We start from the raw sequence: 24575 nt of genomic DNA, 5'->3' as shown, positions 1-24575 counted from the left end.
GTAGTTTGGTTCGGTTTCTTATATAAGATTCAACATCAATAAAAGGAAGTTCCGTGACATTGTTATCTATTTAGAGTATAATTTCATCATTTCTATTAAACAAAGGGTATAAACTTGATATTTTTGAAAACTTAAAATTAAAATCGACATTTCCTATTTTAATTACTTTTTGTAACTTTTATATGTGCGGCTAATTTTTATTTATTAATCAAATATTAGCTAAAATATAATTTTAATTTTTATTAAAGAAGACTATTTAGATTAAAGGATACAGTAGTTGCAAGAGTACTTCGTACTTGGTTTGCAACCATAAAATAAAAAAATAAAAAATCTTTTGAGGCTTCAGAGAAAACCAGAGCCAGCGAGAATGGAAATTTACAGTTCGATGCCGAAGATTGAACTTCACGCGCACATCAATGGATCTGCTAGAGACTCTACTCTCCTGTGAGCTTTTCCTCATTTTCTTATTTTCTGGATCTTTCATCAATGTTAAAGCGTATCGGTCAAATTTGTGTTCGGTTAACAGTGAACTCGCTAGAGGTTTAGGAGAAAAAGGCGTCATAATTTTATCGGATGTTGAACATGCCATAATGAAAAGTAAGCTCATTTTCATTACAATGTTTGCTTCCCAAGATTTTTATGTATTTATTTATCGACTCAATTTGACTTGGTAACTTCCATTTTGATTCTGAATCTGCTTTGATTAAACTATATACAACGTGTAGGTGATCGTTCTTTGACGGAAGTGTTCAAGTTGTTTGATTTGATTCACGTTCTGACAACGGACCACGAAGTTATTACTAGAATCACCAAAGAGGTAAGAGTGTTTTTCAATTCAAGTGCTAGATTTGATAGGCCTTAAAACTTTTGTTTTAAGTTGGTGATATTCCGTTCTATTGCTATTAGGTAGTCGAGGATTTTGCTTCTGAGAATGTTGTGTATCTGGAGCTAAGAACAACACCTAAGGTGCATATTTACTTGATTTTCCGAGTTCGAAATGTTGATCACTATAAATCTAGGTTGAAATGTTGGTTTGTTTATGGATGGTACAGAATAACTCCTCCAAAGAAATGACAAAGCGCTCTTATATGGATGCTGTGATAGAGGGTCTTAAGGCTGTTGGCGGGGTTGATATAGATTTTATGACTAGCGAAGTCAATGGTGGAAGTTTCACGGATGACTGTAACAGAGAACCGAGGAAAAAAATATATGTCAGGCTTTTGCTTAGCATCGACCGCAGAGAAACCACTGAGGCCGCGATGGAGACTGTATGTAGGAAAATTAGATCCACGTGCCAGGACTACGAGCTGTTTTCTATGGCTAAATTCATTTGCTTTTGTTCTTCAACTTGTTGTAGGTGAAACTCGCTCTCGAAATGAGGCATTTTGGTGTGGTCGGGATCGATCTTTCAGGGAATCCGAAAGTGGGAGAATGGTGAGTCATTGTACCAGAACGGCTTGACTATGAGGTCTTCTTTCACACTCTTTTTTTGTTGTTTTTGGGGTATATGTCTCAGGAACACGTTTTTGCCAGCATTGGAGTTTGCTCGAGAACAAGGTCTTTGTGTAACCCTTCATTGTGGAGAGGTGTATTTATGCGATCTTTCTGACACACGTACCTTAGTTTCTATGCGATGAAATTTCCCCGACTAATTTGTTTTTTTCTAACTTAGTGCATATAGGTACCTAATCCAACTGAGATAAGGTCAATGCTGGATTTTCTTCCTGAACGCATTGGTCATGCTTGCTGCTTTGAAGAACAAGAATGGAGCACGTTAAAATCCTCAAATATTCCGGTTAGATATATCCTGTCTTGGTCGTAAATTGATCTTCGAAAAGTTCGTACTGTTTGGATAAGTGGATTGGTTACAAACCAAATGGGGTGGCTGAACTAGAAAAATGCATTGTTTAAAATGGTTCCATTTGTGATTTCATTGTATCTGATACAAGATTGACTGATGAGGTGCAGAGACCTAGAAAAAGCATGTTTTACTATTTTACCCCGTTGATGTCATATATCTGTTACGAGCAACCGTTTTATTTTGTTTTACTTATCTGTGCCTAGTTTTCTGTTTGTCTACAAATAAAGGAATTCAAAAAGTATTGCATCAATATGCTATTTCTGGTTTATTTTTCTTCTTCTTCTTCTTCCTCTCGTATAAATACTTGGCTCTCAACTTTCATTCTATTTTACCTAACGAATTTTCAGGTGGAGATTTGTCTGACATCTAACATCAGAACAAATACAATTTCTTCCCTAGATGTTCATCATTTTGGTTGGTTTAGCTCAGTAAACTACATCATTTTTACCTCTCACTTCATTTCCTATTGAACCCATTTCTAATATCTAAATGAAATGTTTATGATACAGCCGATCTCTACAAGGAAAAACACCCTCTAATTATCTGCACCGACGATGTAGGGGTTTTCTCTACCAGCCTCTCTCACGAGTACAAAATCGCCGCTTCTGCATTCGGTAGGGTTTTCTTTATTTATTTATTTTTCACTTGGCTAGTGCTACGAATACGATTTCAAAGCTAACTCAACACTGGATTTGCTTTCTCTACACAATCAAGGTTTGGGAAAGAAAGAGATGTTTCAGCTAGCAAGGCACTGCGTAGAGTTTGTTTTTGCAGATGATGATGTGAAGAGGAATTTGAGAGAGACATTTAAGGCCGCTGAAGGAGACTGGATTGAAAGCCGCGACGGTGTTGCAGAGTTATGAGCTTTTACAGGTATGACTAATGGCTCGTAAAGCTTCAAATACGAATATCATGCCATTTCGGTCTAGTTATTTTTTATTTTTATTTTTTATTTTTGCAGGTTTTCTTAGCTTTAACTCAGTAGTCCATGGAGATCTTGGTAATATTTTGGATGGCTCATTCATAGTGTCTTAAAAAAAAAAAACTATTCACATAGATTTCAGTAAACTTGTTAGTGAACTGCCATTCATTCGCTTTGACTAGAATATTATAAAAACTTCTAGTTAACTTTTTTTTTACGCCTCACTCAACTCGACTACCATCCTTGCTACAGAATGAGAAAAGAAACGTGAATTTTTCTTATGTATCGCATCTGAACGTTTTCTATTATACATATTTTTTCTGTCATTGTGAACCATTATTATGATGTCTCATAAAGAGCATGTCAAGGGCTGACCGTCACATTCCATTAATGCATATTGGGACATAAATTAGAGGACAATGATAATGTTAAATGCTTTTGAATTGATGCTCTCGCATTTTCCGTGACTCTGCTGTGCCACATGATTGAGTGTTCTTCTCTGTTGCTGTCGGCACATGAAAAACTGAAGACTCTAAAATTTAGCTCATGTCAATTTCCTCATGTAATTATAAAATAAGTAATTGACATTTATCGTTTGTGAGCCAAGGTGTTAAAAAATGTGCTTAGCAGAGAATATTTGAAAAACTCAGTTCTGATAGCTAGACATTTTTCTTAACCTATACAGTGTCGGTATAGGATTGTGTATACATCATACATGTAGTTTATTTTTAACTTTTAATCACACTTTCATGTGTCAAGTTCAGTAATAGTTTGGTTTGATTATTTTGTTTCAATCGAATATGACTTTATTGTTGATTACGAATAAGCAATTGCATATTGATTTTGGTGACGAAATTATTACTATGAATTTACATTTATGTCATTTTCTACTGTCCATACAGAATTATTTTATAAAATATTATAAATTATATAAAATATCATTGTTATCCAGACAATTCGGATTGTTCATGTTAACTTAGTAAGATTATCGTGACAGACTTATCGAGAAATATATAAATTGTTGACGTCAACCAAACATCCGAAATTTTTATGATGAGTTTTTTTAGATTCTTTTTAAATTTATATATAGCTATTTCAACGACATTAATTTACTGATTTATAAAAAATAAAGCAAAAATTATCTTAATTTATTAATACCGAAATACATCAACTAAACCGTAACAACACGAGTATTTACACGAGTATTTTGCTTGTTAATGAATAAAGAAATGAACAATGATTGAACAAATTCGCAATAATGAGTGACATAAAGAAAATCAACCTGCAAATCGCAAAATATAATCATAAGAAAAGAAATCGCAAGAAATATAGGGACAACAAATTGGTGCGATGAGAGAGAAGGCACGAAACCACGTCGTTTGGCCGATATAAATTCCTGGCTCCTGTAGTACATACTTGAACCACATGAACACATACACAACACAAGGATGTATTATATAAATGATAAATCAACGCTCTCTCAATCTCCAAATCTCGGTGACTTGCTCTTCTGACTGACTCTTCACATTTCTTTCCCTCGCGCCCTTGATTACGGTTTCCTCTCTTCAGTTCGAAACCCTAATTTATCTCTTGATCACGCTCTTCCGAAATCGTCGCTCTTCAATCTTGACAGGCACGCCAAGCACCGATCAGATGCTACGGCGTCTGAATCGCATGCCTCCCGGTCGGAACGAGACGATCGCCAATCTGAAACCCTAACTTTGATCAAGACGCCGCAATGTCTTGGGGATTGGGATGGAAGAGGCCATCGGAGGTCTTCCATTTGAGCCTCAACTACGGCTCCGACGAGCCGGCGGAGAATCCCGAGCGTTTGTCGGCGTCTTCGTCCTCCTCGGATTCGTCTGCATCTTCGGCGATGGTAGTGCAGGAACAAGAAGCGGGATGTCGGATCGATCTGGACTGGTCCGCCGGGGACGACGAGGACCAGGTGGCGCTGAGGCTTCAGTCGCAGCTGATGGTGGCGCAGCCGGTGCCGCGCGACGCGGTGGTGGTGGAGCTGAGGAGCGACGACGGCGAAGAAGGGAATGTGAGCGTCGAGATGAAGGTGGTGAAGCGGAAAGAGCCGCTGAGGGCAGTGAGCTTGAACAAGACGACCGGTTCCGGCCAGCAGAGCGACGGCACCGGAGTTTTGAAGCGGTTGCTGCGCCTTGATTTGGCGTCGCAGGTGCCTGGCGACTCCGCCGCTGCTACCGCTTGTGGCGAGCACTGGAAGAGTGTTACGGTGCTCAGTCTCGCGAATTGCGGCTTGTTGGTGAGTCTTTGGTTGGCTCTTGATTATGAGTACTAGTATGAAGCTTTTATTATATTTGATAGTCTGATTTAATCTCTTTTGGATCTTTCGTATTTATAACATGCTTACACACTTCTAGTTCTAGAAATATATTCAGTGACCCGGAATTTCAACGGTTTGTAATTTTAACAGCGATGAATCCCAAATCGTGGGAGGTGGGATGCACTGCGTATCTATTTTTCGGAACTTGTTTATGTAATGTTGAGATTATTTAAAAAATCTTGTTATTGACAGGTGGTTCCAGTGGAGATAACGCGCTTGCCAATTCTTGAGAAGCTATATATTGATAATAATAAGTTGTTGGCTTTACCATCTGAGCTCGGGGATATGAAAAGCTTAAAAGTGCTCAGGGTGGACAATAACATGTTGGTTTCAGTACCTGGTAAGCATGACTTTCTTTTCTTTTTTTGAAATTGTTTTCTTCTCAGTTCTCATACATGATCAAACTTATATATCCTAATTTGAGATTTTGGGGTGTTTCTTACTCAATATAATTATATGTCTATGTTTTGGTTGGAATAATATAGTGGAACTGAGACAGTGTGTGAGTTTGGTGGAATTGTCTCTAGAAAACAACAAGCTTGTCCGGCCTCTCCTCGATTTCAGGTCATTGTAATTGTGATTCAACAGTTATTGAATCTAAGTATTTTGTAGTTATAATCTTTATCTTGGTCTAATGGTTGTCTCCATCTTTATGGCAGGGCTATGACTGAGCTACGGGTTCTTGGACTATTTGGAAATCCTCTAGAATTCCTCCCTGAAATATTGCCACTTCATAAACTCCGTCATCTGTCTCTTGCTAACATCAGAATTGTAGCTGATGACAATTTAAGATCAGTGAATGTGCAGATAGAGGTATTAACAAATGCAACGCTGTGACAGAATTAAGCTTATAACTATTCAACTGTAGTCAATAACTTTGTAAAGATTTTCTCTATGTGGTAATGCAGATGGAAAATGTATCGTATTTTGTTGCATCTAGACATAAGCTAAGCGCATTCTCTTCACTTATATTCCGTTCTTCTTCTTGTCACCACCCTTTGCTAGCATCTGTGCTTGCGAAGGTAATGCAAGACCATGAAAACCGTGTAGTTGTTGGCAAAGACGAAAATGCAGTACGACAACTTATAAGTATGATTACAAGTGATGATCGTCATGTGGTATGTTGATATCTCAGCTACTATTATTAGTATTGTTGCGTTTTGGTTTGTTTACTCGCTTTCAAGGTCAGTCTTAATAGCTATGGATCTTGGCAGGTTGAACAAGCATGTTCTGCTCTTTCATCGATTGCAGCAGATGTGTCTGTTGCAATGCAGTTGATTAAATCCGACATCATGCAACCCATTGAAGCTGTACTTAGATCTGTTTCAAGGGAGGAAGTAATGTCTGTCATGCAAGTTGTTGTCCAGCTGGCTTTTGCATCCGATACAGTCGCTCAGAAAATGTTGACCAAGGATTTATTGAAGTCATTAAAAATGTTATGTGCCCAGAAAAATCCAGAGGCAAGCTTTTATTTTATTCTCTTAATACAATACGAGGGTTTGATCTCTTGTTTTCACAATACATTTAATAGCTTTATCGATCATCAGGTTCAAAGACTAGCCCTACTAGCTGTTGGAAATCTGGGCTTCTGCTTTGAGAATCGCCGTCTTCTTGTTACTTCTGAAAGTTTGCGAGAACTGTTGCTGCGCTTGACAGTTGGCGCTGAGCCACGTGTCAACAAAGCTGCAGCTCGTGCTTTAGCAATCCTTGGTTTGTCTTTCTTGTTATTTTACCCTCATTATTTTGTGTGCGTGTGTGTTTGTGCGCGCTTGTGTGTTTTATTTTAGTTTATTGTTGTGGAACTTGCAGGGGAGAATGAAAATCTACGGCGTGCTATAAAGGGCAGGCAGGTGTCGAAGCAAGGGTTGCGCATACTGTCAATGGATGGTGGTGGTATGAAAGGCCTCGCAACTGTTCAGATTCTTAAAGAAATCGAAAAGGGTACTGGAAAGCGAATACATGAATTGTTTGATCTTATATGCGGTACATCGACGGGAGGCATGCTTGCTGTAGCACTTGGCATTAAGCTGATGACGTTAGACGAGTGCGAGGAAATATACAAAAATCTTGGTGAGTAGTTCGACAAAAAAAGATAAAGATCTTTTCTTTCTTTAGTTTTGTTTTGATGTTTTTGTTCCTTGAATCATGTATTCCAGGGAAAGTTGTTTTTGCGGAATCTGGTCCAAAGGATAGCGAAGCGGCTACATGGAGAGAGAAGTTGGACCAGCTTTATAAAAGCTCATCGCAGAGTTTTAGGGTTGTAGTGCATGGGTCTAAAGTGAGCACTGTTAAACTTCTCTGTAATTACCATCATATATTTTATAATATCCCTTGCATCTGTTTTAATAGTCATGTAGCTTAGCACCACTATCTGTCAAGCAATATACTCACCACTATCTGTCAAGCAATATACTCACCACTATCTGTCAAGCAATATACTTTCTAGCCTGTTTATAGCATATATGCATGTGTACCTATAAAGAGTTTTGACACATAGTCTTGCAGCACAGTGCCGATCAATTTGAGAAGCTGTTAAAAGAAATGTGTGCTGATGAAGATGGCGACCTTTTAATAGAGTCTGCAGTGAAAAATGTTCCCAAGGTTTTTGCTGTATCAACTTTGGTCAGCGTGACGCCAGCTCAGCCGTTTGTATTCCGTAATTATCAGGTTTTGTGAGATTTCTTTTTCTAGATGCACTATTTCTGTGAGTTCTAACTTGTAGACTTTTAACGAGTCAAATCAGCTTCAGTCATGACATCTTAACTTTTCCCTTTTATTTATTTATTTATGGTTTCAACTTTAGTACCCTGCTGGAACACCAGAGATGCCACTTGCAATGTCAGAGAGTTCAGCTATCAGCATCCTTGGATCACCTACCGCAGGTGCTCAAGTTGGCTATACACGCAGTGCTTTTATAGGAAGCTGTAAGCATCAAGTATGGCAAGCTATAAGAGCATCATCCGCTGCTCCTTACTACCTTGACGATTACTCGGACGGTATTCTCTTCTGTTTTTTTTGTTTTTTGTTTTTTTTTTAAATATGAATCAACTTAGCCATTTCTTTATTGGAGTTGTGGTCTTTAGTATCTTGCTAAATCTTTTGTTTTTTTCCTATGCATGACTATCCTTTCTTGTTTCCCGCTAATTTCTTTTAGATGTTAACCGTTGGCAAGATGGTGCAATCGTAGCAAACAACCCTACAATATTTGCCATAAGAGAAGCGCAACTTTTGTGGCCCGATACGAGAATTGATTGTCTGGTTTCAATTGGGTGTGGCTCGGTACCAACAAAGGTCAATATTCAGACTTTTTTTATTATTAGCTTCAATATGGTTACAGCAATACCACACACACTGTTGTAATTTTCTATCTTCTTTGATTATATTAGTAGTATTATTAAAATGAAATAAAATATGGGTATAGCCACACACAAAAATAAAATAAAACAAGAAAATCATTGATTTTATAGCTTCAATAAGCTCTTGTAGGCCCGGAAAGGTGGTTGGCGTTATTTGGATACTGGGCAAGTTCTGATTGAGAGTGCTTGCTCGACGGATCGTGTTGAGGAAGCCTTGAGCACGTTGCTGCCAATGCTTCCTGAAATACAGTATTTTCGTTTCAATCCAGGTATTTGGTGCATACTAACTACATGGCATGTGGGAATGGGAATATATGCCTTTCTTTAATTTCATCCTATATTCTTAGCTTTTCTTTATTAGTAACATTTTTAACTATAGTTTGTTCAAAAGGAAAGAAATGATATCGACCCAACACCTTCCTCTGCAGTTGACGAACGGTGTGATATGGAGCTAGATGAGACTGACCCAGCAAACTGGTTGAAGATGGAAGCTGCTGTTGATGAGTACATCCAAAGCTATCCGATTGCCTTTAAAAGTGCTTGTGAGAGACTGCTTCTTCCTTTCCAGCAAGAAGACAGGCTATCTGACAATTTGAAGTCTAACAATGGCTCGAAGATGAAGGGATCAGGCACTGGTTTGGCACTTATCTTTGCCGTTAGTCTCTGCAGGCCTTTTTCTCTCATGTACCTACTTATTAGATTGTTTACCGTACCACATTACAGGTGAAAAAAGCCCATCTTTAGGTTGGAGACGCAGTGTTCTTCTTGTGGAAGCTTCACACAGTCCAGATGCGGGACGACTTTTGCACCATGCCCGTGCACTTGAGTCCTTTTGTTCAAGGAATGGAATACGGCTGTCCCTTATGCAAGGAATATCAGGATTTGTGAAGACAGTCCCTGCAACAACATTTCCAACACCGTTTGCTTCTCCAATGTTTACAGGAAGCTTCCCTTCAAGCCCACTTTTATACAGTCCTGATTTTGGACCTCACAGGCTTGGTCGAATTGATATGGTCCCACCTTTAAGTTTAGATGGTCAATCTCTTAAGTTGACCGCAGATGCATCAAAATCTCCTACAGCACCCAGACAACTTTCGTTGCCTGTTCAGTCATTGCATGAGAAGTTGCAGAATTCTCCACAAGTGGGAATCATTCATTTAGCTCTTCAAAATGACTCGATTGGTGCAGTATTAAGGTTAACATGTTCTCTCTTTGTTTTTCCACTGGCAACTTATTTATTTTGGAGGTAGGTTTCTGACTGCGTGATATTTAGTTGGCAGAATGATGTATTTGTGGTTGCTGAACCTGGTGAACTTGCCGACAAGTTTCTGCAAAGTGTCAAACAGAGTTTATCGTCAGTGACACGGATTCGGCGCAGGAAGGCTTCATCCTTTCTTGCAAATATATCAACTATATCGGATTTAGTTGCATGTAAACCAATATTTCAAATTGGAGGGATTGTCCACCGCTACATAGGACGCCAAACTCAAGTAGCTTTTTTGTACTCTTTCTTTGTTGTCGTTCATAGATTAAAATATTTAAGTATTAACTTCCGTATTTCGTGTTCTACGTCCGACACTGAAGGTTATGGATGATGATCAAGAAATTGGGGCTTACTTGTTCCGCAGAACAGTCCCTTCTATGCACTTAACTCCCGAAGATGTTCGTTGGATGGTAGGTTTATGATTCCCATTTGGAACCCAGCAAAGATATATAGTAGTTACTATCTATGGCCTGCGCGAATATTTGAAAGGGAACATGACTTCTCTTCCACATTCTCCGCAAGAAAATTACATCAGCTTTAGTTCTTCCATTGTTTTGTTTTACCCAAGTAGATAGTCCGTTTGAGATAACAGTGAATTTGATCAATGTAGCTAATGCTTTGTTATTGGATCGAGTCCAGGTTGGAGCTTGGCGGGACAGGATTATACTTTGCACCGGCATGTATGGACTCACCTCAGCTTTGATAAAGGCGTTCTTGGACTCCGGAGCCAAAGCTGTGATATGCTCTTCACTTGAGCTTCCAGACATACAGCTCACGACACTCCATGGATCCGGGGACTTTGGTGCCATCGAGAACGGGAAGTTCGAGATCGGTTCCGAAGAGGCTGAAGATGAAGAACCCGAACCAGCCAGTCCCATCAGTGATTGGGAGGACAGTGACCTGGAGAGAAACACCGACCGATCGACAGGTTTTTGGGACACCGACGAGGACGAGATGTCTCAATTCACGTGCCAGCTGTACGATTCTCTGTTCCGAGAGGGTTCGACTGTGGATGTTGCTCTACAACACGCTCTTGCCTCGCATCGGAAGCTGAGGTATCTGTGCCACCTTCCAGCCATACAGTAGCTCTGTAGTTATTTATTATATAATATAGGGAACTTTTAGAATAAAAGAAAAAGCAATCGAGGAGAGTAGAAAAGGAGAGATGAGAGAGAACACACCACAGAACTTTTCATTTATTTAAAGAGTTGTATAACGAGAAAAATAAGAGAGAACGGACAATTTTGAGGCGCACAGAAAATCTATTTGTTACTTCAAATAATAATAATAATAATAATAATAATAATAATATTCATACAGGGAAACAGATTTTCCCATTACGAAGAAAATATCTTGCTTGCCGTAGCTTTATTATTTATTTCTCATTGGAATTTTGGACCACCTACTTTACTTGCTTAGCTGGGGTGAGAATTTGTGCCTTGAATTCGTGTTATGATGGAATAAATTGGTTAGTAGTATGTCCTTGCCTGAGTTAACACTCTTTTAGTCGTCGTTCGTTAGAGTCAAAACATCAGAGGGGATAAATAGTTTGTTGAATTGTCTTTGTTCCACGGCTATTTAGAGCTTGGTTAATTTTTGTTATTTATTGGCTATTGTCAACACTCTCATGATTGTTATTATCGTCGCCATGACGTACATTTATTGCCGATACAAACACATACATCCACACAGACATTAAGTGATAGCACGAAGGGACTAATGGATGCACTAAAACCGTTACATTCTTCTCCATCTGAGAAACAATTTTTAAGTGCCTTATTTATCAAGAGTCTTTACCTTAAGACAAATAATGCAAATAGATTAGAAAAGTGAATGGTTCCGATGGGACAATTACGCATCATATTTTATTAACCGACGGAATAAAGTGATATATACCCTACACCAATGACTGAGATTTCACTCAATAGCAAGCCTGGGCAATAGAAATTATGTCTCCAAAAAGTGCTATTCCTTGTTACTATTTGAATGAGAAACAGTCGATAGGTAAAGCCGATAAAGGAAACTGACATATCAAACGCACCGAGAACTAGCGTAAAAAGCACTCATGCTTTCGAAAGCACAATTTTAACCCTTTTAAAGATGAGATTATGACTTGTGACCGAAAAAATGCAAAAATATAAAATAAAAGTCCTCGCGAAGATTCGAAATTTCGTCAAATCAATCTTTAACGTTGGGTAAAAAAAATTAAATTATCATTAGTCAAGCATGGCCATGATCATGATGTAGGAACCCACTTGCCTTTAGCGAGTCTAAAGAGCAAACAAGATTCAAACGTGTTGACATGATTATAAGAAACAAACTTATCAATGATTATAAGAACCAGTAATTATCTTTAAATTTTTAAGCCAAACCAAAGCACCAATTACGCAGAAACTCATGTCAGCCCCTTTAACAAATGTCATTTCAACAGAAGAGAGAGAGAGAGAGAGAGAGAGAGAGAGAGAGAGAGAGAGAGAGAGAGAGTGATAATCCATGTTCTAAAAAGAAAAAGAAAAAAAAAACATTGGATTTAACCTCTACTTTCTTCAACCACAAGCCTCTTACGTCATTCTCAAAACTGGCAAAGCTTTTTCTTTTTCCTATCTCAAAGAAAGAGAAACACAAATGCACCACTACAAAACACAAACACTTGAACCCCAATTACCACTACCAAAGCAGAGGGCGAGAAAAATGGCTTCGGCGACTCCGATCGCGATTGGCACGCGCGGGACTGTGGGCGCGTTGGTGAGGAAGGAGATCGAGTACTTCACGAAGCTGGACGTGGACCGCCGTGGGAGGCCTTCGTCTTCGAACTGGCACAGCCTCAGGTTCTTGGCCATGACGTGGAAGAAGAAGAAGCACAGAGTTTGTTCGACGACCATGAGGACCTTTTTGCCTACGCTCTGTTCCGTTTCTGATGTCTCCTCCTCCGGCCTCGCTTACAGGGCTCTCAGGGATGACGTGGATTATAATATGGAGCTTTACTAGATATAATACACTCGATGTCGTTTGCTCTCTGTTTTCGTTTGTTATTTTGCTCTTCCGGTTTGTTTTGCTTTATGTCGTTCTCTCTCTCGGTTAGGGAAGTTTCTTATCTCGTGGACTCCTTGAAGAGAGAGTCTGAGTTGTTCATAGTCTTTTATAATCAGCATTGTATGTCGTTCCGGGTTCTGAATTCAACTAAGTGACTCTCTCTCTCTCTCACAGTACATTGTGAACTTATGAACTAAAGAAATTGAATATTTGTTATAAAAAAAAAAAAGTTAACCAGAACGTATGTGTTTCATGGCTGTGTCACATAAGTGAGATTGTCCACGTGGAGGATTCTGCATTATGACACGTCATAACCAGTAGTTTTACGTGTCAACTAGTCATCGAATATGTAAACCCATTTAAAACCTAAGGAAATTCTTCTTTTCCCTCTTTTCCTTCTTCTTCGTCTTCGTTAATGGCGATCTGTAACTCACTGAAATCTCTAACCAGAAGCCCTAAAAATTCTAGAACATTCTTCTCGGCCACGGCGATCTCGATCTTGACGTCGCCTTTCTCCCCCGTCGTTCACCCTCTCTTAAGGCCGCCCTCTCCGTCGTCTCCGCCGCAGAGCCCCCGATTCCTCTCTCCTCTCTCCAAATGGATCGGTCCTATCCGCGGACCGCTCTTCCTCTCCTCTCCGCCGTGGAAGCTCTCTCAGTCAGCCACTCCTCTCTACCTCCGCGGCAACGTCGTCGTCCGCCGCAAGATCGAGGCTCTGAACCTCCATCTTCTCCGGAGGCGGACCGCGTTTCCGCTCAATTTGGAATTCGCTTCGGTCACTCCGAACCAGGCCTCGCCGATCAGCGTCGGTTCGGAGCGCTCCACCGGCGGTTTCGTGGAGAGCTTCGTGAACTTACCAAACATGGTTTCCGTGAGTCGGATGATCTCTGGTCCTGTTCTCGGATGGTACATTTCGTTTTCTGCTCTGCGTAATCTGATTGAATTTTGTGTCGATTCGTGTTATTTGTTTCAAGTGAAGATATTTTTCTTTTTTGCAGGATGATTGTGAACGAATGGTATTCTTATGCGATGCTAGGACTAGCGGTTTCTGGTGCGACTGATTGGGTAAGAATCTAGATCACGTAAACTTGCATCTCTTTCACGACCAGAGTTTCATATGTTATTCGTTACATTGTATGTGTAGTTGGATGGCTACTTGGCAAGGAAAATGGGAATTAATTCCGTCGTTGGCTCTTATCTTGATCCATTAGCTGATAAGGTAATTCATTCATGGTCTTGTGTGCGAATCAGAATCTTTGAGTGCTTATATCATGTTTAAAGGTATATTTTTTGACATGTAGTTACTGCATTGTATAGGTTCTTATTGGATCTGTTGCTGTGGCCATGGTGCATAATGATCTTCTTCACCGTAAGTTGTTTCTGGTGGCCTGTTGTGTGTATTCATCATTTCGCCGCGAGCTTGGCGTTTAATGTAAATTATAGGTGCAAGTTTAGGCTAGACCGAACTTTTTATTTTTTCAAAATTTGGTTTATTTGTTAAGCGAAATAAACAGGCAATTATGAATTAAAATAAGATAAAGAAACGTGAAGATAGTCTGCGAGGTTAACCGAAAATGCATCTTTAATATAGATTTATCAATCTCTTGTGGAAAATATATAAATAAATTAAGAAATTCGACTGATTTTTTTTTTTTTTTTCGGGTTATGAAGCCGGACTTGTTGGGCTAGTTTTGTTTCGGGATGTTGGCTTGGTAGGCGGTGCAGTGTATCTAAGAGCTAAAAGCTTGGGCTGGGAGGTGAATTCCTTTTATGAATTGAACTTGGATCTCCCGTTTTTTTAAGCCGTGTTGGAACACTAAAGTGTGGATCTTTTTGCATTCTTGTAGTGGAAAAGTTGGTTTGATTTTTTCAATCTTGATGGAACTCGTCCGCAGAAAGTTGAACCACTTTTTATTAGCAAGGTGAGCTTTCCTGATCTAATGATCTCATTGATGTACATTCTTAAACCCAATTCTCAGTACATAAAACTCTAAGCTTGCTTTTAATGCTTGATTTGGGTACAGGTTAACACAGTGTTGCAATTGCTTTTAGTCGCTGGAGCACTTTTGCAACCAGAATTCGGAACCACCGAATCTCAGCTAGTCGTTACATATTTGAGGTGACTCGATTCAAACTCGCCCTTCCACGTTTCTTTTCTCCGAATCTTGATTGATGTAATTGCATTTTGTGAGACCTTATCACTGACTTGCTTCAAAATTTTGGCAGTTGGTTGGTGGCTTCAACTACAGCTGCTTCAACTGCAGCATATGGGGTCCAATACATGAGGAATAGGTCTGTGATGATGGCTGGGAAATCATAGTTCATCGTTTCGTTGTGTGAATCCGATCGATGATGAACGGCTATGACTTGCAGTGCTTGACTTGCAATGGAAGCATAAGATCTTTACCACTCGAAATCAAATTAAGAGACTTGGAAGAAGCCCTGGAAAGCACAGCCTGAAACCAATTTTCAAACCAGTGCTCTGGTGTGTGAAAAAGAAGGGGGAAAAGAATTGTGGATTCGCAAGCTTTGCTTTGAAGATGTTGTTTCACTGCATTAAAATTACAAGCTGGTGAAGTGGTTTCAAGGAATAAAGTCTGACATCTTTACAATGTAAAGAACTTGAGAAACGTTTGAGGAATAAAGTCGATGTCTTTCAAGGAATTTAGACGTTTTTGAATACCACGATGTTGTCTCAGCCTTAATTGTGCCTTTCGTTTAAACCTTAAACTAAAAAATTCATTTGCTTCATTCATTCACGCCCCAACAAAAACCATGCCAATCTCAAGTACGCTTTAGACTATAAGTAGACTCTCATCAGTACTTCAATTAGTTAACTTTTTGCAAGAAATTGCCGTCATTCACTACGTTGCCGAAGAACTTGATTGACACTTGAAATTTGGCAGTCAAACTGAGAGACGTATAATAATAATGATACCACATGTTACACTGAGCCGGTCTTCTTTTGAATTATGTTAGATAAAGAAAATACTGTTGTTGAACAAGGGAAACTTGTTGAATGTTGCTAGAAATGAAACGCCAATCCAAGCGCAAAAAACCCAGAGATATGATCTATCCATCCTAGTTTTCTTCTCTTATTAAATTTCTCAAATAAATCAGCATACATGGCTTTAATCAAACAAAAAACAAATGCCTCCTTCAATTCTCATTTCCCGATTCAACCTAGCGACAAAAGCACTTGAATTTTGACCAAAAACCTTATTGAGGCAAACCAGCTTCAATCTCATTCCAAACATCAGCATTCTTAGCGAACCTCTCTTTCACAGAGGAAACGATCTCTCGCGCCTCAGCGACCTTCGAGGTCTGAACGAGCCCACCGACCAACATCTTCATCGTCGCCATGTTCGGGACCCAGTCGTTCGCGATGCTCTCCTTGGCGATCTCAAGGGCCGTGTCGAAATCCCTGCCCTTGCAGAGGAAACTCACCATGTGGAAATACGATTTGATCTCCGGCTTCACGTCCCAGTAGCCCATGCTCTTCCACACCTTCTTGGCCTCTTCCAACTTGTCTTCTACACAGAACCCTAGAATCAGCTCGCGGTAAGTCACCGAGTTCGGCTTAGTCCCGCTCTTAACCATTTTCTCGAACAGAGCTTTCGCCTCCGTGGTCCTCTTCAGCTTGCATAGGCTGCGGATTTGCACGTTGTACATTGCTCTCCCCCGGAAAACCTCGTGCTTCTTCATAAAGTTCGTGACTTTTTCGACCTCATCGAATTTCTCTTCCGCGTAGAATCCGGTGAGGATGTTCTGGAATGTGGTCGAATTCGGCTTGATTCCTTTGTTCTTCATTTCCGCTAACAGCGAGTACGCCGAGCTTGTCGAGCCTGACTCCGAGAAGGCTAGGATCACCTGATTGTACGTGTCCAGGTCCGGCTCGATTTTGTAGATCTTCGTAAACTCGACGAAGACTCGATTCACCTCTTTGAAATCCTTGGCCAATACGCACGCGAAGATCAGGGAGTTCAAGAGCTTGACCGAGTGCTTGACGCCGAGCTCTTCGCACTGCTGGAAAGTACGGACGGCGTGGCTTATCATCTTGGCCTGGCCGTAGAGGACCACGGCGTGAGCGACGAATCGCTCGGTTTTAAGGTCTGGTCTAGCTTTGAGGCTCTCGATGTACTCCGTGACGAACTCGAGGTTGTTGGAATCGGCGAGCTTGGAGACAGCCATGGAGAGAGCGACGCGGTCGAGGTGAATCTCCGGCGTGAGATTAGCGGCGCTGCAGATCTCGACGATCTTGCTAGGGCTTTTCTCGGCTTTGAGTAGGGTTAGGGCTGCTCTGGATTTTTCCTTTGACGTGAGAATTTTGGAGTCCGGCGAGAGGATTGAGGACGAAAATTGGCGGCGGAGGGATGAGCCGACACCTCCGGAGACGGCCGTTCGACGGAGGCGAGAGAGGAGAGACATGGCTTCCTTCGCTCAGGGTTTAGGAAAATGAGATCGGTCGTAATTAGGGTTTTGCAGTGATCTAACGAAGAAGAAAAGAGGAAATGAGATAGTGTATAAGCAGTAGCACGAAAGATCTAGTTAGATCTGTCAATGAGATCACGCCACGTGGCTATATTCCTTTGAAATACGATTGATTTTAAGAAAAAATTTGGGATTTTGTTCTGGGAATTGAACCCGACGTGAATCGAACACGCAACCTTCTGATCTGGAGTCAGACGCGCTACCATTGCGCCACGGATCCCTGTATTAAAATAGCAAGTAATTACTTTATCTACTGTGATCATTGTGAGATTAGAGACTAATCAAAACTAAATGACCCGGTTAGTTCAAGGGATTGAACCCGACGTGAATCGAACACGCAACCTTCTGATCTGGAGTCAGACGCGCTACCATTGCGCCACGGATCCGTTGGTGATTATGACGGATTAGTTTAATATAACTTAATTGAAAATCTGTAATGAGTTTATGACTGACTTACTCGACTAAAAAGTCAAACCGTAAAAGACTAATAGAATACATCTACCTTGCAATGAATGCTAATCTGCTAGCATATTCTGTACTTTATAGCTATGTAAAATTAGAACAATCATCGTCATAAAATATAAAACAAATAAAAAAAAAGGAATGAGCACCATGCGATTAAAAAAAAATCGAAATTTAAAAAAATACCACCAACCACCATTATCATTAAAAAAAAAAAAAAAAAGTAATGGTGTTTTTTGCAAAAACTACAAAAACAACGGATTTTTGTTGTTAATTACGAAAACAGCAAACTTTTTAAAATCTTACGAAAACGAAAGATTTTACTTTTTTGGACCAAAATGTCATTATTCAATGTGTTCAATATACAAACCAGATCAAAGAGATGCAAAAACGCACCGAATTTCGCACCATCACGTCAAAGTTTGAACGCTTGTGGGAGGTCATCTCCACCGTCGCCGTGACTCCGACATTCCTCTCCGTCCTCGCTGATCGATATGAATATTTAGAAAGTTGAGAATTATCTATAAATTAAGTATTAATCATATACGTAATTATTTTTAAACATAATCTGAATGATCCCATTTTTCACATACAAGATAGTACTCTTGCGTCATTATTCCATAATTTCTTAACTAACTTAATTGGAAAATTTTAAAAGTTTAAAATCTAGTCATACATGTATTTAATACACTTTTAATGTAAAATATATATTAGTACAAGTTTAAAAATTCAAAAAGCCCCCCTCAAACAAATAAATTCAACTAGCCTCTTAATCCCTTCTTCTAGCTCTGTCACTGCCCTAGATGTGAAGGTGTCAACATAATCGGTTTGACTCAACCCTCTTTTTAAATCCAAAAGAGGTTTGACCCAATTTATTTTAACGGAGGGTCGAGCCGGACCTAAAAAATAGGATATTAGGCCTAATCCAATACCAAACCCTAGATTCTAAGGGCCGGACGCGAGTCCGAGCTTGAAAATAGCCTAAAAAGGCTTCAAAATGCCAAAATCAAAACTATTTTAAAAGTACTATGGCACTCTTACCTTCTCTCTTGTACCAAACATCTTCGTTTTGGGCTATTTTGGGCCCTTCGATCACTTTTACGATGGATAATGACTTTAATGTTGAGTGGTTGATATAGTTAGGGTATGTCATAAGAGCTCTCGGTTAGGTCGATTATTAGATCGCTAAAGAACATAGCTACATGTTTATTAGCTCGAATACAATGATATTTTATCACTAATTTTTTTTAGCATTTAAGTTGTTTGCTCATAACCCATTATCATTTGCTTAAATTTTGTGCAAGTGTGTGAACATCAAGTTCATATATGAATATTATAAGAACTGAACGGACAAAACCACAATATCGGCCCCAATATAGCGATGTCATATCCTAGATTTTTGGCCTTGCCATTTTAATGTTATACTACTTCATCCAAGAATCCTTGATAGCCATGTCTATACCCCCTGACGTGTCATGTGGCCATGGTGGCAATCCCCGTGAGAGTCCATTCCATACCCAAATCAAAATAATTTGTTAGTAAATATGTGGTAACCATACAAAAGTAGTTTGTATGATTTACACCAATTATGCAAACTAAAATAGTTTATATGTCACCAATTGATGTATATTTGTACCCGGAAAAATAGTGCAGACGATGAAGGGTTGTTGTATCCGAAAAAACCAATTTTTTATATGGTTTTTATTTTAGTACTTTTAATGAGACCAAGGTTTGAAATGTCGGGGAACCGATCGAAAACTGATCGGGAACCTAGTTTTGGACAGGTCTCGGTACCGATTTGTACAAAACCGTCAAATTCTCATAGAATCGAGGTAGAGAACCGGTCTAATTCCCAGTTCAATAAAAACTGGCTTGGTTAAGTATTTTTTCGAAAAAAAACCAGACGATTTTGGTCCGTTCTCGATAAACAATGAAAAGTTTTAAGCCCTGGACGTGGGCTAGTTTTTAAAATTTTAAACGGTCTTAGCCCATTCAAAATAATCAGGCTCAATTGGTGTGGAGTTGAAAAAATGAGTTAGCTCTTTCATATAATGCTTTGAATCTTGCAAAATAGATGTGTGTAATATATGTAGGATTTTTATCCATTTGGTTTTCTGTCAAGCAGTACATGATGATTATTTTTATTTTCTTTTTTAAGAGACTACTACTAATTATTTATTTATTTATTTAATGGTAGCTGATTTACTGATACGTAGCTTTGTAAATATGGCACCATGCATATGGGCAGGACCGGCTTAACGAAATTAGAGGCCAAAAGCGAAGATACAAAATCGGGCCTTTTTTAACACACTCAAATTTAATTTCACATATGGTAATCATAAGTGTAATACCATTAAATAATACAAATGTTCAACAAAAATATGTTTGCCAACAACTTTCTCCACCATGAGCTTCATCTTCAAACTCTTCGCTCTAATATTCAGCATTCACACAACACAAAACATGAGAAACCTGCAAAGAAAAAAAAATACACACACACACACAACTTCAAAACTTTACTTTTCTTGACTTTTGTGATGCATAAGTATTGATCAAATCATTAAATTCTAATTTTTCCAGCAAATCATTTTCAATAGACAATATAGCCAACCCAGATAATCGTTCCTGTGACATCATTGACCTCAGGCAAGTTTTTATAAATTTCAACTTTGAAAAGCTTTTCTCTGCAAACGCAACAGTCACGGGAATGGTTAATAATATTCCGTTAGCACTACACGTTTTCGGAAAAGAATCCACCTTTTTTTTAATGTAATCAAGTATTTCAATTGGACCATTAGTTTGTTCTCGAAAAACAACTCTTAATATTTTTAATTCCAAAAACAAGTCTAAACCATCAATATCCGAAGATTCCACATGTTTAAAATATTTTCAAGATTCAAGTAACATGTTTTTAAAACATTTTCGTCCAATAATTTCAGCTTATCGAAAGTAAAAAGAAATCCAAATTTTTTATCATACTCTTGAAACTGTTCAAATCTAATTTGAATTGAGGAAACAACTTGATAAACCATGTATAAAAAATAAACAATTTCGAAATGATTCTTCAAGAGATTTAGAATCATCGGAAACTATTGACTCATCGAATTGTCGCTTCCTAGAATCATACGTCTTTCACGAAATTGGGATTTTACCCCCATCTCATTTGCAATTTCTTTTGCCGAAATCATGTCATAGTGAATCCATTTTCTCTATAACTCTCAAAATATGAAACAAGACCTTTTAATTGATCTAATGCCACATTGATATGCATATCTTTACTTTGTAAACTCTTGCTAACCAAATTGATAGCATGTAAGATATCATACCAAATTGTCATACCTAGCAAAAATTCAAAATCATCTAGTTCATATTCCGCTAGACATTTGCTTCACTCTTAATTTTAGGATCGTCACTTACTTCTGCAAGGTCTAATAATGCATCTCTAATTTTTGGAGCTTGATACCTAATTACTTTGACACTTTCTATTCGACTTTCCCAACGAGTTTGTGACAATGATTTTACAGTCAAACTAGATATTTTTTCTTTCAATATCTTCCATCGCTTGACTGATGATGAGAACAATGAATAAATGCGTTGCAAAACTCCAAAAAAAAAGATATGGCATTAACACAAGAGTTTGCAACATCACAAAGCACCAAATTAAGATTATGACAACCACAAGTTGTGTAAAACGCTCTACAATTTATTTCCAATAATCTTTTTTGTACACCTTGATGTTTTCCTTTTGTATTAGATCCATTATCATATCTTTGTCCTCTTACATTATTAATATCAAGTTTCAAATTTTCAATCTCCCTCACAAATGTATTAAAGAGGACTTTCCCGGATGTATCATCAACATTTAAAAATCCCAAAAAGTATTCTTCGACTCGAATTGGACTTGTTGACATATCCACACACCTCAATATGATAGACATTTGTTCTTGGTGGCTTGTATCCGGAGTACAATCAAGTATAATAGAAAATTATTTTGCCTCTTTTAACTTTTTGACAATTGTAGTTTTGATTTCATGTGCCAACAAATGAATGAACTCATTTTAAACTCCATGTCCCAAGTAATGATTACGGATCTCGTCGTTTTTAATACGCCTCACATGCTCTTGCATTACCGGATCGAATTCCTCTACCATCTCAACTAGACTAAGAAAGTTTCCGTTATTTTGTTGATAAATCTTTTCGTTTGTTCCCCGAAATGCCGAGTTATTCTTAGCCAAGTTTTTAACAATAGCAATGATTCTATCAAAACACTTCTCCAATGTTATTTCTCTTTGTTAATTATGTTTTAAGCACTCCGATCAATTGTTTTATTTTTGACCAACCTCAACTCCAAATCAAACCAATCTTTCATATTAATCATGTGCTCATCACTTGTTTCATGAGTTTTAAGTTTGGCACCAAGATTTCTCCAATCATTTGTTCCATCATTTCCTAATAGGTTTACACTAAACTTCGTACCAAACAATTTACAACAAAAACAATACATTTTGTTCGATTCCGTTGAATAGACTAACCATCTTCTATCACATATTTCCCCATTTAGTAATTTTCTCGTGTAAAAAGAAGTTGAAAAATGCCTACAATTATCATCTTTTGGAAATGTTATATCATTATCTCTAATGGGGCCTTTTTCCACAAATAAATCTCTCAACTTATGACCTATATTTGTCCATTTAGACGGGTCAAAAATATTGGTAGAATTTTCACTAAAATCACATTTATCACCCTTGGTGTCCATATCAATTTCCTCTTCTTCTATGATTTTCTCACATTCTTCATCAACCATTACAATATCACATGTTTCATCGATATTAATCTCTTTATCTAGACCTTCTTCTACCACAACTTTGTCATGTCTCTTTGAATTAGGTAAATTTTCTTCTCTTATGTTGCTTCACTTGAAGTTTCATGTCTTTTTGCAAGAAATTTTTCAAGTCCTCCATTTTTAGATTGAATCAAATTTTCTTCTTTTCTTTTTTTTCTTAATTTTATCATACCCCGATTGATATTTTTTACTAGACATATTTAAATTAAACCAAGAAAACACTACAATTTCAAGAAATAAAAATTCACACTTTGAAAAAAAAAAAAAAATCAATCTAACAATCAAGCAATACACATTATAAATGAAAATAAAGTTTAGATAGATAAAACCTTAAATTCGATCTTTTTTTCCTTCTTCACGCGGGTAATGAAATAATATTTTGATACATCATCAACAGCTTCTTGTATGAGCGTGGCTTTGAAAAGTATGTTCAGGAAGATTTTTTATTTGAAAAAATGGTTCAGGAAGATGAACTGTCGCTATTATATTTCTATAAGTAACTGATGTCAAGCATAGGATTGTTTAAAAAAATATTGTATATGGGCCTTGTGTGGCAAGTGGGCCGGGCTGCCCTTTAACTTGTTTCTGTTCAAACAAGCATGTATGTACTCTCTATTCTCTTTTTTATTTTATATATATATAATTTTTTTTGTTGGCCTTTTGAGAAAAAGGACCTAAAAGTCTTTGTTTTACCTCCCTTGCAGGTGGGCCGGACCTACATATGGGAAATGACATCAACTAGTAACATTTTTGATAATTTGGACAAAAATATTAACAACTATGTTCTTTGACAACTAGTAAAGTTGAGACCATTTTCCCATGATATTAGCTATATTTGTATGTTAACAACCACTCACCTTCTCCCTCATAAAGATATGTATAAATACGTAAATATATATATATATATATATATATATATATAGATATACTTTGCCACATATATTTATACATATAAATTTATTTAATTATTGAAACAACTTATTCAAATTTTAATTAGTAGTAATATATTATAACTATTGAAACATAACTTTTTCATTTTTTTGTTGTTTTTATTATTTATTTCTTTTATCCTTTATTTATTTTCTTAGTATTGTCAACTTTCAAATCTTCAACACTAATAATAATAAAAAATCAATAAATGACAAATATAATTATTGTAAACTCTTAAATTTGTTACCTAATTAATTAATAATATGATAATTACTAATAAAACATAAAAACTATATTATGTGTGATCATTTAATTCTAGGAGATGATAATAATATCTAAAGTAATATTTAGTTTATCTTAATATTTTTCAAAAATATATAGAAATATCGTTTAGATAATTATTTGTCCGCTGAATAACCCTTGATAAATCCAATATTTTCGGTTTACCACGTCGATAACGGTAATTCCACCAGTAAATTTACCCTTTTTCTTGCTAGATACCGCCGTTAACTATTGGTATCTCGCGGGATACCATCAAAATTAAAGTCTTGGTAATGTATCGGTAACGTTATTTCAATCCTTGGATGAGACTCGTCTTGGGTTTTGCACAAAAAAAAAAACTAAGCTGAAATTATTGTCTCGAACAAATTTTATTTTAAATTTTAAACTAATTACAACATCATAATTGTAAAAAAATCGACAAAACATTGTAGAATCCGCCTATTATATTGTACTATATATATAATATAATAGTATTATATAATATATTATAACTAATATATACTATTATTATCTTTAATTAAATAAAATTTTAAATATAATATGCAATCTTACATAAAAATAACCCCAATAGATATTTGGTAAAATAGAAAATTGTCTCTTTTTAATTAAATACCTTTAAAAAAATTTATCATATAAGTATAAAGATATTATTAACTTGTATATATATTTTTTCAATATTTGCAATCTTACATGCTAAGATGTATGAATAATATGCATAATTTTTTGTTAAAAATAAATTTGTGGGTTGAAGATAAGTACTATTTGATTTGACATAAAC

The 24575-nt window shown here is 37.5% G+C and overlaps 5 protein-coding genes and 2 non-coding genes across 9 annotated transcripts; 4 read left to right on the top strand and 3 right to left on the bottom strand.

Annotated features, from left to right (window-relative positions):
* The first annotated feature begins 291 nt into the window (after window positions 1–291).
* Window positions 292–3119, top strand: LOC149385246 (adenosine/AMP deaminase family protein). The gene is made up of 12 exons (XM_089627239.1): window positions 292–444; window positions 527–597; window positions 726–817; window positions 907–966; window positions 1053–1268; window positions 1358–1434; window positions 1517–1586; window positions 1682–1795; window positions 2209–2275; window positions 2371–2475; window positions 2576–2734; window positions 2823–3119. The coding sequence occupies exons 1-11, from the start codon at window positions 368–370 to the stop codon at window positions 2722–2724; spliced, it is 1098 nt and encodes a 365-aa protein (XP_089483365.1). The 5' UTR covers window positions 292–367; the 3' UTR covers window positions 2725–2734; window positions 2823–3119.
* A 1023-nt stretch (window positions 3120–4142) lies between these two features.
* Window positions 4143–11358, top strand: LOC149385245 (phospholipase A I-like protein). Of its 3 annotated transcripts, none has more exons than XR_016301237.1 (18): window positions 4143–5055; window positions 5329–5476; window positions 5622–5700; window positions 5796–5949; window positions 6045–6254; window positions 6351–6596; window positions 6684–6846; window positions 6946–7206; window positions 7293–7414; window positions 7642–7803; window positions 7940–8132; window positions 8291–8427; window positions 8623–8761; window positions 8921–9127; window positions 9216–9687; window positions 9773–9982; window positions 10077–10166; window positions 10396–10564. XR_016301237.1 is itself a non-coding variant. In XM_089625407.1 (18 exons), the coding sequence occupies exons 1-18, from the start codon at window positions 4522–4524 to the stop codon at window positions 10840–10842; spliced, it is 3975 nt and encodes a 1324-aa protein (XP_089481533.1). In that variant the 5' UTR covers window positions 4143–4521; the 3' UTR covers window positions 10843–11358. The 3 variants fall into 3 exon arrangements, 2 of the variants coding, with proteins under 2 accessions (XP_089481533.1, XP_089481532.1); XM_089625407.1 differs by having other exon boundaries at window positions 8921–9121; window positions 9766–9982; window positions 10396–11358; XM_089625406.1 differs by having other exon boundaries at window positions 9766–9982; window positions 10396–11358.
* A 1089-nt stretch (window positions 11359–12447) lies between these two features.
* Window positions 12448–12744, top strand: LOC149385244 (uncharacterized). The gene has a single exon (XM_089626284.1). The coding sequence runs from the start codon at window positions 12448–12450 to the stop codon at window positions 12742–12744; it is 297 nt and encodes a 98-aa protein (XP_089482410.1).
* Window positions 12745–12747: 3 nt separating this feature from the next.
* Window positions 12748–15528, top strand: CLS (cardiolipin synthase). The gene is made up of 8 exons (XM_089625303.1): window positions 12748–13695; window positions 13788–13854; window positions 13934–14008; window positions 14107–14158; window positions 14461–14546; window positions 14637–14711; window positions 14814–14908; window positions 15016–15528. The coding sequence occupies exons 1-8, from the start codon at window positions 13205–13207 to the stop codon at window positions 15107–15109; spliced, it is 1035 nt and encodes a 344-aa protein (XP_089481429.1). The 5' UTR covers window positions 12748–13204; the 3' UTR covers window positions 15110–15528.
* Window positions 15529–15857: 329 nt separating this feature from the next.
* Window positions 15858–17298, bottom strand: PPR336 (pentatricopeptide repeat 336). Its single transcript, XM_089625302.1, has one exon. The coding sequence runs from the start codon at window positions 17215–17217 to the stop codon at window positions 16009–16011; it is 1209 nt and encodes a 402-aa protein (XP_089481428.1). The 5' UTR covers window positions 17218–17298; the 3' UTR covers window positions 15858–16008.
* Window positions 17299–17428: 130 nt separating this feature from the next.
* On the bottom strand, window positions 17429–17500 carry TRNAW-CCA (transfer RNA tryptophan (anticodon CCA)). Its single transcript has one exon. It is a non-coding gene; the product is annotated as a tRNA-Trp (tRNA).
* A 94-nt stretch (window positions 17501–17594) lies between these two features.
* On the bottom strand, window positions 17595–17666 carry TRNAW-CCA (transfer RNA tryptophan (anticodon CCA)). Its single transcript has one exon. It is a non-coding gene; the product is annotated as a tRNA-Trp (tRNA).
* Between the last annotated feature and the right edge of the window lie 6909 nt (window positions 17667–24575).

This window comes from Urtica dioica, chromosome 9 (genome assembly GCF_054948205.1).
Source record: "Urtica dioica subsp. dioica isolate 48M chromosome 9, U.dioica_male_clone48M_v1_H2, whole genome shotgun sequence".
Taxonomy (NCBI): Eukaryota; Viridiplantae; Streptophyta; class Magnoliopsida; order Rosales; family Urticaceae; genus Urtica; species Urtica dioica.
Note: the sequence above shows the minus strand (reverse complement) of the source record. Positions and strands in the feature narration are given on the sequence as shown.

Excerpts from the sequence above, each read along its gene's own strand:
- LOC149385246 (XM_089627239.1), top strand. The coding sequence starts at position 368 with ATGGAAATTTACAGTTCGATGCCGAAGATTGAACTTCACGCGCACATC. Across the intron at positions 818-906 it reads TTACTAGAATCACCAAAGAG|GTAGTCGAGGATTTTGCTTC; the intron begins GTAAGAGTGTTT and ends TATTGCTATTAG. Across the intron at positions 1,435-1,516 it reads AATCCGAAAGTGGGAGAATG|GAACACGTTTTTGCCAGCAT; the intron begins GTGAGTCATTGT and ends TATATGTCTCAG.
- LOC149385245 (XM_089625406.1), top strand. The coding sequence starts at position 4,522 with ATGTCTTGGGGATTGGGATGGAAGAGGCCATCGGAGGTCTTCCATTTG. Across the intron at positions 7,804-7,939 it reads TTGTATTCCGTAATTATCAG|TACCCTGCTGGAACACCAGA; the intron begins GTTTTGTGAGAT and ends TTTCAACTTTAG. Across the intron at positions 8,762-8,920 it reads GTATTTTCGTTTCAATCCAG|TTGACGAACGGTGTGATATG; the intron begins GTATTTGGTGCA and ends CTTCCTCTGCAG.
- LOC149385244 (XM_089626284.1), top strand. The coding sequence starts at position 12,448 with ATGGCTTCGGCGACTCCGATCGCGATTGGCACGCGCGGGACTGTGGGC.
- CLS (XM_089625303.1), top strand. The coding sequence starts at position 13,205 with ATGGCGATCTGTAACTCACTGAAATCTCTAACCAGAAGCCCTAAAAAT. Across the intron at positions 14,009-14,106 it reads TTGATCCATTAGCTGATAAG|GTTCTTATTGGATCTGTTGC; the intron begins GTAATTCATTCA and ends TGCATTGTATAG. Across the intron at positions 14,547-14,636 it reads CTAAAAGCTTGGGCTGGGAG|TGGAAAAGTTGGTTTGATTT; the intron begins GTGAATTCCTTT and ends GCATTCTTGTAG.
- PPR336 (XM_089625302.1), bottom strand. The coding sequence starts at position 17,217 with ATGTCTCTCCTCTCTCGCCTCCGTCGAACGGCCGTCTCCGGAGGTGTC.